We start from the raw sequence: 13,952 nt of genomic DNA on the forward strand, positions 1-13,952 counted from the left end.
ATTTCCAAGTGGTCCTGTTACAGTTACCTCTTGGACCAGCTCCTACACTTCACCCAGAACTAAATCAAGAATTCCCTCTCCCCTCGTGGATTCCTGTACTAGCTGCTCCAAGAAGCAGTCATTTAAGGAATCAAATTTCACCTCCACTTCTTGTCCTGAAGTGACATGTACCCAGTCTATAGGAGGTAATTGAAATCTCTACTGCTATATTCTTATTAGAGTATGCAATTTCTATCCATAGAAGCTGTGTCCACATGCAAGCATCCCATCAAAATGGTGAAAAAAATCAAAAGATGGCATTCAAAAGTGTAGCTTTCAAAAGGGAGTGACCACACATTAAAAGCAGATCGATGGGCTGCTGCAGTCTTTCAAAAGGGAGGGTCCACACAGCACCAGGCACTCTTTTGAAAAAGGGGAGCAGGAAACGCCACAGACAGGGTCCCAGGGTTGACAAGCCGTTGAGGGGCTGCAGCTAGCCATTACTTTAAAGGGCCCCTCCCTCCACCCCACACAAGCCAAGTGCTGCCCAACTTCCCTAGCCCAGCAGAACCCACTCGTTCCCCAGGATGGAATCCCAGCAGCAGCTCCTGGATGAGGCTGCCCTCATCCAGGATGTGCAGGTGTGGTGGTGGTGGGGATGGTCCATACCATTTGCTATACTTACCACTTTTTCCTTAGAACGCAAAACACCAAGCTTTCCAAAACGAACATGGAAAGGAGAACACTGATATGTACCATCTTGCTGCCGAACCACAATTACATCGATGCATCCTGAAAGAGTGGCCTGGTTAATGCCTTTATATAGCTCTTTCACAGTAACCAGAACTTGTCCTGCAAGCTGTCCCACGTAATTCATAGTCTGAAACTGGGGTGGCGGGGGGGCAGAGGAAAAAATTAAGTCAGATATTTGTACCAAATTCAACCTAACAGTGTCATGTACTTGTCATAGTCTGTTTACTAAAACCCACATGATTGGAACAATTCTTTTTGCGAACACTTATCAAGCTTTGAACTCCTCCCCAAAAGTAGAAAAACTGCATTTTCACACATATCAAAATGAGCCTACCTTAAAGAATTTAAGCTAATCTACAAACAACTACTTTAAAACTATTTTAAAAGTACTTTAAAGACATTCAGACTTCTGATTTATATTGCTTTCATTTTGCAGGCCTAAATTCAAGTCCCACTTAGCTTCCCAATGGAACCCAGTGTGGTTGTTTCACTCTCTGAAGACTGTAATAATAATATTAATGTTGCTTGAAAGCAATTGTTCAGATAACCTTTACTGAAGACAACAATGTTGCAGGGTCAGCACCACAACATATTGGCAGAACTGTATGGAGAGGCTTCTTATACCTCTCCTATGTTTGGCTCTTCCTTCATTTCCACCACACTAATTTAAATCAGCAAAAAGTAAAATAAATAAGACTGTGAAAGTTAGATTTTGATATCCGGCAGCCTCGGGACTGCCTAATATTCCAATATGTCGGACATGAGAGGTTCCAAATGCTCTGGGTGGGATATGGCATGGGGAGCTACTCTGGGCAGCTTGAGCATGGCCATGCCGCATGGGGAGATGCTGTGGGTGGTTCACGGATGGCTGTGCTGCGCAGGGAGCCGCTGTGGGGAAAGCAGAGGAGACTCCGACCACGTGACAAAGCCAGTTAATAGAGAAGTCTGGTTGCTTGAATGCCAGTAAAAAAAGAGTTTACTGTACTTAAATTCAATGATTTACTTGAAAGCAACGTGATGTGAAAGTGAAACAAAACCAAGACAGAGAGATAAGAAGTCTGGGCATCCTCCTGCACAAAAATAATTTCCTCCTGAAGCAGGAGCTGCATGATAATGTTATGTTATGTATTTGCTAGTAATGTCACAACACATACGTGATGACTTCTCCTAATATCTAATATTCAACTTGTCAAAACCATTCCGGACTGCAATCCCTCATTTGCAGCACCAGCCAAGAAACACAATAAGAAAGATTGCTGCCTAAAACAACAGGATGAGCAGCATCATTGTAAAGATGTTTACACATATACATCAATACACCTTGAGTAGAAAAATGTTATATTAGAAGACCAAGCAAGGTACCTGTAAGTGAAAACACAGGTCTGACACTTAAAAATTGCTTTTTGGAGAGAGAAATCTCTGAATCAAAAATCAATGAAGATCAGAGCTACCAACACAGAAGCTTGAAAATCCTATTCACCAGGGACCAGCAGGCAAAATCTTCTGGTGACTGCTCTAGACCTCTACAAAACCCAAGCCTTTATTTAAAATATAGATTCCTACCCCTACAGTTTATGAAGATAGCCTTCTATGCACAAAGGGTGTAAACTGATTCACTATTACCTTCCTAAACCGGCAGAGAACTGCAGCTACTGAACTACTTTCCACAGCTTTCACAAAGTTTCAGCTGAATATAAACAGACTTACTCTGTTTTCACTGCTATCATTCAGAATCCCACTGGCACCAGTATAACTGAAAATGATAAACGGTGGAGTGGGTGAAGTCTTAAAAGAAAGAATTAAAGGGGAGAAGAAAAGAAAAATATCGGACGACATACCAAAAAGCAAGAAAGAGATTCACTATACCTATCACAGGAAAGAAAAAAAAGAAAAGTGAAACTAAAAAAAAGTAGCTAATGTACAAAATGTGCTTAAAATTGTTGCGTAGCAGTCAAATTAATTGCAAATTTATAAATTAATACTAGAAAGCATCCTGGCATTACTTTGAACGACAGGAGGTAAAATTATTGCAGATTAAGAACAGAAAATATACTGAGCCCCCAAGGACACAAAACCCATACCCCCACCCTTTTAAGCAGTAATGTGAAGATGTTTTCATGGGGCATGAAGGTTGCAAAAGTGGTTATACAGTGTATACTAAAAAAATGTATATTAATTACAAATGTATTAAGATGACTACATAATTCTGACACACGTTTACCTCACACCAGAACGAAACAGCCACTGCAATCAAGCACAACAGTGACCAGTTGTGTATGCAATGAGATCTGTACCTTGAACTTGTTGCTACCAGAGAACACACAGCTTCAGTATTTCACCGTTTCTTTAACTCTAGTCTATCACACAAGACTGATTACAATACAAATTTTCCTGGTCCAATATTTTATTCTATTTTCATTAAAATCTATATGAAATCTGCTGCAGATTCAAGGAATGAGATCACTGGTTTTCTCTGAGAACTTAAACAAGAGAGAGAGAGACTATAGTCTGGAAAAATCTTTTCCCAGTTTCTTTTCCAATAAGATTACTTCACTTGTCTGTCAAATCATCTTTGTTATGTTAATCATGCCAGCACAAAGCTTTCAGAAAAAGTCATGCTGCAGGCTAAACCTCTCGTCTGGCACCCTTATGACCTGATCACTGACAGACCAGAGAATTTGCCAGATGACAGGAGGTCAATATTTTCTAGCACATTACCAACATTTCCACTGTTTACTCTTAAAAGATATTTAGAGGTTATATTGCAGCTAAATAACAGCATAGAATACTGACAGCCATGACTGTAAACAAACTTTATGGGACTACGGGAAACTTGGTTGCACCCATGGTAAGTGGTCATCTGGCTAACTAAAATCCTGCTAGACTAAGGAGTTTAACCAGACAAGAGTGTTCATTAGAGAGGTTCAGCCTGTACCAGTAGCATAAATCACACTAATTTAATCTAAATTTGTTATTGCAAAGAAGGTGTCAGTAATAAACCAGTGGTTCTCAAAGCATAGTCCATAACCATTTTGCAGGTGGGCTGTGAGCTCAGGATTTCCCTTCCCTGCCCCAGTGAGAAACCTGCCCTGCACTTAAGCCTTGTGGTTCCCCACTCCCCACCGCATGTTACAGCTGTGTATCTTCTTTTTATGTCCCTGTGGACTAACATGAACAATCTACTATTTAAGGTACTTAGAGATAAACCAAATGCATTTGCGCATCATGGACAGTTGACTGGCAGTCCATGGAAAGGTTTGTGTTGAGTGGTCTGAGCTGTGGCCAAGAAGTTTGAGAACCACTGCTAAACCCCTGCTTTTGGGGATTTAACTCACTACTACAAAAGAGTTTTCCTTAGTCAAATGTGACATAACATCTCTAAATGTTTTTAGATATGAAAGTTTCTTAATGTATATGCTTTCAGAATTATAAAAATGAAACTGAAACTGGGCTTGATTCTTCAATCCATATCAATTTTATGGCAAGATAACAGATGTATAAAGTTGTATTAGATTAATATTGGTTTAATAGACCAAAGACTCTCGAAGGTGGATAGACAACTGGCTAAACTGTAGGGCTCAATGGCTAGTAATCAACTCTATGTTTGTTTGGTGGCCAGTATCAAGGAGAATACTCCAAGGGTCAGTTCTGAGGCTAGTTTTGTTCAACATTTTTATCAATAACCAGGATGGGGGTACGAACTATAGGCTCAGCAAATTTGCAGATGATACTAAAACCTAGATCAGAGTTCTGGTGTCTCCATCTGGTTTACTAATCCAACCTTTTGTTTGACAAATTGTATTGTTTGGGAAATCCAAAATATTACAGGTTAATACATGTTGTAAGGTACAACTATTTTCAAGCAGTGATACAATTCACATTGCACCCATACAAGCTACTCACAGGATGGTTCAGCTACAAAGGGTATAAATCAACCATCATTATGAAAAAAAATCAGGTTCTGAAATGGACGGAGAGCTGTTCTACTGATTTCATACTGTATGTAGTGAAAGGTGCCTTTGAGCTAACACGTTCCTTTCCACTACTGAAGTTTGAGTCTGACACTCTCATCCAGTAACATTCATAATCCAGCATGATTTGAGTTAGCCAGACAGCTACTCATCATGGTTGTGGCTAAGTTTCTCGTGGTCCATAAAGTTTGTTTACAGCTACCAGTCCTGTCTCAGTGCTCTGTGCTGTTATTTACCTCTAATTTATCCCTAAATGTTTTCTACTATCCCAGTAAGCAGTGGAAGCATTAATAATAATGCTAGACAATATTGATCTCCCGTGGTCCAGCAAATTCTCTTTTGGCATTGGTCAGGTCCCAAGGGTGTTAAACTAGATGTACTACATAAAGAAAAAAGGCAAAAGAAAAATCAAGAATGTATTCTTGATTTTCTTGTGTTTAACCCATGATTATGCCCTTGTTAAAAGCAGGTATTTATTCAGTAGGATTTGTTTGACTGGATAGAATTGTTATGTACCCAAAATTTTAGTAGATTTGTTCTTCATATATAATGTTTATTAGTATCCAATCATTTTAACACAGCATTTTGTACATATTTAATTACAAGATCAGCAAACCAAGTACAATTCTAATATTCCAACTCAACACACACTAACGTACTCATACTTCATTAAATTACAATAAATAGTGTGGGGGACTGGTAGCTTGCAAATGTCACTAATTTATAATAATGTTTTTAAATATTTCATTAATTTTTATTTTTACATGCAAACTGAAATATGGCATACAAACATTTCCAAACTAGGTCACGCCATGTTCCTTATAGAAAAAGTTAGAGGTATATCTTACAGAGGAACTAGATCCACCAAGGTATACTTAGAAAAAAAGTGTGTGTTACACACACTCCCCTCTAAACTAAACAATAAAAATTTTAAAGCTGTGTTTTAGCCTTGTATGGAAGAGAAGGTGAAACCAAAACAAGTCTGCTGAAGTTCAAATAAAAGCTTACTGGAATACAGCTAATCAAAAAGATCTTGAAACTAAATGTTTCTCAGACTGATCTATTATTAACTACCTTACTATGAACACAATGAATCCACTACAGGTATAGTAAATAAAGACTTCAGGGACAGAACTCACCAAGATACCAGAAGAGACCTCTTCATGGGTTGTGACAGCATTGTTGTTTAGGTCATCTTCAAAATCATTTTCTGAGAAATACATATCTCACCAGAGAAGCTAACTTGTCACAGTACAGGTAAATAGTGAGCTACAAAACATAACTTTATGCTGTGCCAACTTTTCTTAACATAGAAGTAGGCTTTTACCACAAATAATTTTAATATAGTAAAGACTTGTTCCTCTGCAGTCTTTCCTTCCTGAGAGATGTTCAGTCTACTTCTTCACGTAACGGTACGTTTAAAAAGGAAATGGTTCTTTAGAAAAAGTCACATAGAAAGTCCTTCGCCAATAAGAGCTGTTTGAACTGTCACAGCCCCTTTGCACCATCAGAGATAAGAAGTTACGCGGATATACTCCAGCAGCATGTGTTTGCACTGATAGTGTAATACAAAATCATTTGCCCTAAGTCACATGGCATTAGATGAAACTTCCATGTAACAAACAGGGATTTAGTTAATCATTCTCATGTTTTATCAAACACTACACATTTACAATTTTTGTCATTTTAACTGCCACCAGTAGCATTGTTGTGAGCTCCAGTACAGACCACAGCTTGCTGAAGACACAATCAGATGTCACTAACCTAGTACTCCACCAGCAGCTAAATTAAGGGGAGCGGAAATGAAAAATTTAATTTTAAGGGGTAAAAAGTCCAATTATTCAACCCCACCCTGTCTCTCACAAAAGGGTCTGTACTAGTTTAACTATTTCACTTAGGAAAAAAAAAAGTAAAAAAGCAGTCCTGTAGCACTTTAACAATATAATTTATTTGGTGATGAGTGTTCATGGGACAGACCCACTTCTTCAGATCCGGAATTCATAATCACTTCATAAATTATGTTAAAGTGCTACAAGACTGCTTCTTTAGCTTTTTGTTTTGTGAAGATACAGACTAACATGGCTACCTCTCACATATGTTTAACTAGTAGTAAGTTTTTTTTTTTGTTTTGTTTTTTTAATTTGTTACAATCCCTAGTGTGGATGAACTTCTACTGGTATAAGCAGTAGGGAATAAACTATAAAAGTAAGCTGTACAAATAAGCATTTTTATGCTAGTGCAACTCATGTCCCCTCTAGGATGTTAATACCATTTTAATTACACTTGTATTGTGGTGCTACTACAACTTGTGCATTTGGAGAAGCCCTAAGATCATGACTCAATCACTATTCCAACAAAGGTGAAGAAAAAAATTTACTTTTTCTTCCTGAGTGGGTAAAGTAGAACTACACTTCTAAGTAGTGTCAAAATTATATGACATCACTGAGAAATCCGTTGTATAACAAAGCAATTTTCTCCCTGAAGCCTAGATGATGACCACATGAAGAAAAATATTAATGTTTCATGTAGGTTCATATCTTTCATAAAAAGAGTTTTCAATCTCTATCAACTGCAACTGAAAAGAAAGAGGTTCTAACTACCATCAACGTTACTTTAACTTCAGAATATATATAATTGTTTCTGAGAAGTCCTACATGGAGAACTACCATGGCCATTCTACCCTCCCCTAAAGAGCTCAATACATTAAACTTGGATGAAGGAAAATAAGTTATTGATTTAAGCCAAAAGGCCATGACATTTTTCTCAAGAGAACCTCTAGAATCCACAGTTGAAGCCAAATCTAGGTTTACAGCTTTGAATATAGTCCCTCACTTACAAAACCTACAATGAAACTGGACCAATGGCAGACACGTCTTCTTCTCAGACTTCACTCGTCCTCATATTATAATCCACTCATCTCCCCTCAACCCCCCGCCCCGTGTGGGATTCTGACACGCTCAGGCCCTAAACTATGTTAAATATAAGAGGCCCAATCACATATGTTATTTTTGCTGTGTCAGTCCATCTGTCTGTCCAGGCAAGGTTCTACCTTTCCCCCCCCATCTATCCTCACGACACTGTGCCAGCCCCGGCTGCTGCAGGGCCGGGCCCACACACCCCCAGACAACAGCCACTTATGCACACTATGCTGGCCCCTCCACCACCCAGTGTTGGGCCTGGCCCAACTCCCTGATGGAGCACCCTCCCCCTCTGTGCCAGTCCAAGCCCCTCCTCCTCCTCCTCATCAGCATGAGACCCAGCCCAGCCCAGCCCCCCAATGGAGACACCCCACACACACACACACACACACACACACACACACACACAATACCAGTCCCAGCCCCTTCCCCAACCAGCACAGGGCCCAACCCAGCCCCATTCGAGCTTCTCCCCCAGCCAGCATGGGGCCTGGCCCATACACTTTGGATGTGTATTACAACTGGTTTCTAGTACTTTCTTCCAGCCCAACTTCTGCTTACAAGCAGAGCTGCAACAGGGCCATCTAGTACCATTACACATGAATGTACTGTTTTCACAGAAAGGACATCGAATATTAAACATGAAAGCTTTATTTTCTTATAGGAAAATAAGAGAATATATCTTTTTTACATCATGAATAAGGAAAATTATCTTTTTCATTAGAATTTTGTTAGGGAAATACAAATTATCAGACTACATATAAAAACATATTCACATATGTTTATTCCAAGTAAATTTTTGCTACAAAAAACAGTGAATTAAGTTTGTTTCCTTTTGTCATACTATAAAAATACAGTGAATGATTCCCAACATTGATTGAGGAAAGCCAAACACAAATTTATCCTCCTCAAGACCCACTTACCCAAGTCCATAAGAAGATCATCAATAAACACAATTATGTGAAGCCCAGAAAGTGCATCAAGCAGAAAGTGGCATGAGCATTAAAATATACAACTCTATGCAGGTACATATAGATCAAAAGAACACACACATTAACACTGAAGACTGTGTTCAGAACCTCCGCAAATGTTGATTTTTGTGAATGGTGGGGAACGGCTCAGAGCCCTGGGAAGCAGCGGCCGCTGGTGCTCTGGCCCTGGAGCCCCGGGGGGGAGTCATGGCAACTGCCGGCACTCCCAGCCCCAGAGAAGTGAGGCCACTCACAAATAACTGAAATTGCAAATATGGCACTTGCGAATGTCAAGACCCTACTGTGTATTTGGTGCCTATATTGCATGTTGAGCAAGGATAGCAGTAGTGGAGCCCTACTTGCAAGTGACAAGTGAAGTTCCTTATTGTCAAGTCTGTAGGTCACAGAGCTAAAAGAAGGGGTAAGAAATTTTTTTTTAATATATATTAAATCTTACCTGCATAGTTTCAAATGTGACTCTTCTCTAGTCTACAAACAGCCTACTTCTGTGATTGCTCACAACTTTCCTAATACTTATGACACCTAAATTCTACTAGCAAGAGCCTTGTTAGACAAAACTAGTTAAGCAAGAAAAGACATGGGCACATTTTCAAAGATATTTACTGCAGGTTGGACTTCCTAAAGTTGGTACACTCTGGTCTGGCAACATCCCTCATCCAGCAGGACCAGGGGTGTCACTGGACCAGAGAGCCAAGCAGGAGGGTATAGTCCATGTCACCTGGTAGCCCTTGGTGGGTGGGGCTGCAGCCTGTGCCCCCACATCCCCCCAGAGAGGTGAACCATGGTGGAGCCTGTCTCCCCCCAGCAACCCTGTGAGGACTGGCATCCCCCAGACCCAAAGCTACCTTTCTTCAGCAGCCTCTTACAGCTCTGCAGGATCAGGACAGTTGTGCAGCACATGAGCTGTGTCCTCAGCAGCTCCCCAGGGCTGGGACCAGAGCCAGCTTCCTATGGCAGCCCTACAGGGCTGGGGTCAGCTGCACAGGGTTGGAGCTGCATCTCCAATGTGGGCTGGAGGCACTTCCCCTGGTAGCCCTTGGGGGTGTGGGTGGTGACAGAATGGGCGGTAGGCTGGGGCCCTGGCCCAGCAACATGTAGGGGAGCAGTCCAGTGGCAGGGATTGGTAGCTTGGGGGCACATGGCAGAGAACCTTCCTACAACCAGCAACTTCTCTTACTCAGGACTGGATATATCCTGATCATGATGGACCAGAGAGAGGTGTAACCTGTATATATATAAAAACAAGATAATGCATCTTTGTGGCACCCACCCCTATGACAGTAAAACCTCTTGTTTTTCCTGGGCTTTTACCTCCTTGTTTGTCTCTCTTTATACAGCAGACCCCCCAACTTACATGATTTCAGCTTGTGCGTTTCTTGGAATAACTCAAGTTGAAATCAACAATTACTGCCCAGCTGCTACACCCTCCTGCTGGGCCCTGCTACAACCCTGCAGCACACCCTGGCTGCCCCTCCCACCAGCCCAATGCTGCACCTAACCCTTCTTCTGCTTGATGCTGCCCATCTGAAAGTTTCAGGGGCTCAGCAGCCACAATGAAGATGGTGGTGACACCGTGCACTTACCAGCTGGTGTGTTGGTGCTGCTTGTGGCTTTCACCCTGCTGCCTGGTTCTTGGGTCCCCCAGCCTGGGGGAGCCAGGAAACTGACCAGTGCTTCTGTGCCTGGCTCTGGGCTCCCTGCTGCTTACAGGAGCCAAGAGCAGCAGGGAGCCAGGCACAGCAATGCAGGTCAGTTTCCTGGCTCCCCCAAGCTGCAGTGAACTGGGAACCAGGCAGCAGGATGAGCACCACCAGCAGCATCACTGCACCAGCAAGCAGGTGCACGGAGACACCACCATCTTCGCTGTGGCTGGCAAGCCCCCTCACCACTTGCAGCTCCGGCCCATGGCTCCCTGGGCTAACTCTTTGCGCCTCCCTCCTCCACATGTGGACCTCAACTTGAGTGAAATTTGACTTACACACAGTTGACAAGGAATGCAACCTGCACTTAAGTTGGGGTTTTACTATATTGGTCATCTTTCACCACCAAGAGATATTAAGCTAATTTACAGTGGTTATTTGGCTTCAACATCTTTGATGAAACTTGCTGGTTGTTACTCTACCTCTCTTTACACAATTTTCTATTTTGCCCATTATTTAAAGAAATTCAGCACTCAAAGTTGTCACTCAGTACTTTAGCAAATTCTTTGAGTCTGGATAGCGGCTTTAGACACAACAGTTCTATACCTCACTTCAGTTGCACTTACCAGAAGGCATTCATATCTCCAACTGTGTGTTGTAGGGGAAGCTTTATATAAGAACTACACTCTAATCTACCCTCTGAAGGGATTTCACTGAATGTTAGTAATTTAAACAAAACGTAATTCCCTTCAGAAAAATTGTTAGCCTATTTCTTAAAAACAAAGATTCCAAGGTTGCAGAGTCAAGCACGCAACAGTTAGGAAATGCCAGAATTAAGATTACTTGCACAACCTTGATTTAGACACTTTGTGCATACGCATTGTGAATAGTTTAATTACATAACCACATAATATTTTTCATACAACTACTTCCTAATTCAGTGCACATGCAAATGCATTTAATGAGCAGCTAATATTTTGTACTATCCATGTTGTTCAATGTGTCTCTCCCCATTTTGTTTACTTCATATATTGTGAAGTAAAGACAACAGATTTAATTTCCTCAGAGTCCTTTCTATGTCAGCCATTACGGTATCTCAGCACTATACAACCTTTACTTTCACAATAAAGTAATCCCTCAAGGTTGAATTCCAGGCAACCCTTGCGTACCTTGAATTTTGCAAAGGTCAGGGTGGGCTTGAGGGTTGGATTGGGCCTTGGAAGGGGGACAGGGGGCGCCCACAGCTGCTGCTTCCTCAGGGCTCTGGGGCTGGGAATGCCCGCAGCTGCCACTTCCCTGGGGCTGGGAGCACCCGCAGCAGGGAGCCGGAGCCCCGCTTGCAGGAGGTGAGTTGGGGCCACGGGAGGATTGAGCCAGGTGGGGGAGGAAGGCTGGAGACCTGTGTGCTGAGACAGTCACATGGAGGGAGCAGGTGAGCTGGGGCTGGATGGGGTTGGGGCCCCCAGCATGGGGGGGAGGGGCTGGAGGGAAGCCCCAGTTATGCTGCTGGAGTCCTCCTGCTGGTGGAGATGAGCTGGGGTATATGGGGGGGTGAGCTAGGGCCATGGGGGGAAAGGAGTTTAGCTGGTGGGGGCGGGGGGGAAGTTAGGCGTACTGCTCTGGAAAGTGGGGGGCGGGGAAGTTAGCTGTACTGCTCTGGTAAGTGGGGGGGGGGAGCGGGGAGAGAATGGTTTTTGTCTGCCTGGCTGCCTGCAAGTGGCAGGCAGCTAGGTGAGCTAAAAGCCTTCCCCCTACGTTCCCAGAGCAGTGCTTAGTGCTGCTCTGGGAAGGCAGGGGATCTTAACCTGCCTGGCTGCCTGCAGCTGCAGGAAGCTAGGCAGGCTGACAGCCCAGCAGCTTCACACCGTACGAAACTCATTTTAATGTCAGTATTGCGCAATGTGAAGCCGTATAAAACGAGGGGTTACTATATCCTCATGAGATTACTATTATCCTTAGTTTACAGATAGGGAATGGAAGCAGAGAAAGATTAAGCTCAAAAGTATCCAATAGCTTTAGATGCACAATTTGAGACACAGAGCTTGTTATTTGAAAATACTTAGCACAACATAAAGAACTTTAAATGTTCAAGTTCCCATTGACCTGAAGTTCCCATTAACTTCAGTTTCAGCTCTTGGTGCTCAGCTTTTCTGCAAGTCAGACTGCCAGGATATCAAGTCATGAACCCACAAAATATGGAACACACAATTATGACTGTGACAGGGTGCTGAGAAGGAACTGCTGAGCTAGCCCGCAGTCACTCCAGTGTCAATTCAGGGCAGTGAATTGGAGCTGAATAAAAGAATATGAGCCTGACCGGCAGAGGCAGAACATGTCATCCTGAAGAAGGCAGCAAGGAGGATGGAGAAGCCCAAGTGAAATGAGAGAGGTAGTTCTCCCTTTATCTGCAAGAAAGAGTAGTTTCTAAGGCTATAGCAATATGTGGTAAGAGGTGATGGGCTTGCACTGTTAAAATGAACTGTACTGGTGCCTGCTAAGCCAGCTTTTTCAGTAGTATCTGGAACAGAGCAGAGGCAGGGCCAAAAAGGGACTGGCTGCACGCTGTTACATGGACCAACTTGAAAAGCTTCGTTTTAGTAATTTGACCTTCCCTGTGAATGGTCTCATTTTCATATAAGGTATTCTTGCAATTTTGGTTTAGTTTCAACCCCTTCCCAAGTGACTTAAGCTAAAACAAAAAGTTTGATATTTTAAAATCAAGTGCCCACACACAAGTGGATGAGAGGAAAAAAAGTTGTACCAGTATCTTCCTAAATTTACATCTTAACACCTGCGTAGGCAAAAGCCTTAAGAGGTTTTAGCTTTTTCCTTTTGTTGGAAAAGAAAAAAAAAAAAGTGATGAAATCTGAAGTAGAACACTTTCCCAGTATTGCAACTTTCATGGACCCATCAGCCTCACTGATGATCCCTCTCCAAGAGGAACTGTCCTATTCTCAAGAGCCATATAACTATTGCATGGTCTCTCTGTAGCAAACGAAGTTTAGTTTCTTCCTGGGATAACCAAAGCATAGAAAGCACAGACTAGAGGTGTAAAATCCCACTTCAGGAGTTAACTGGTTAAGTACTAGGTTTAGCCATGAAAAAGATATGGGGAGGCTTGAAATAAGAAAAACAATCCAACAATAATTAATGCATTCTGTCGATAGCATTTGCTTGCCTTTAAACATATATAGCATTTTACAGGCTGAGCCTCTCTAATCAAAGACCCTCTGGTCTGGGACACTGGCCCTTGCCAGATCACTGATTTTCCTTGATCAGAATCCTGAAGGCTGGGGGCAAGCCGTGGCCAGTAGAAAAGCCAGGCTGGCAGCTGAGAGGGGAGCTTGGGAGCCTGCATAACCTGGCAGCTGGTAATGGAGGGGACAGCATTGACATCCCATGGTCTGATAAACTCCCTGGTTTGACTGGCCAGGTCCCAAGGGTGCCAGACCAGGGAGGTCCAACCCGTATATTATACGATGATTATCACTGACACAAGCATGAAATTTCAAATGTTAATTCCCATAAAGTCTTTACTAAAAGTGCAAATATGAAATTTAATAGTCACAATGACAAGTGGAAACTTTCCTTAACCTACTTTCACACTTCAATGTGAATTTCTCTCTCTCTCTCTCACACACTCACAGAGTCATTTCCGCTTGATGCATTTAACTCCCTTAACAGTGACTGGAGTTAAGT

At 42.3% G+C, this 13,952-nt stretch overlaps 1 protein-coding gene across 6 annotated transcripts in view; it reads right to left on the minus strand.

Moving 5' to 3' along the window:
- Positions 1-13,952, minus strand: part of LPIN2 (lipin 2) — an 86,492-nt gene that overhangs the window by 60,115 nt on the left and 12,425 nt on the right. For all 6 annotated transcript variants that reach the window (XM_074987368.1, XM_074987372.1, XM_074987369.1 and 3 more), the window contains exon 2: positions 665-865. In XM_074987368.1, coding sequence (XP_074843469.1) covers positions 665-856 — 192 coding nt within the window. In that variant the 5' untranslated portion in view covers positions 857-865. The remainder of the gene's footprint in view (positions 1-664; positions 866-13,952) is intronic.

Source organism: Carettochelys insculpta, chromosome 2 (genome assembly GCF_033958435.1).
Source record: "Carettochelys insculpta isolate YL-2023 chromosome 2, ASM3395843v1, whole genome shotgun sequence".
Classification (NCBI taxonomy): Eukaryota; Metazoa; Chordata; order Testudines; family Carettochelyidae; genus Carettochelys; species Carettochelys insculpta.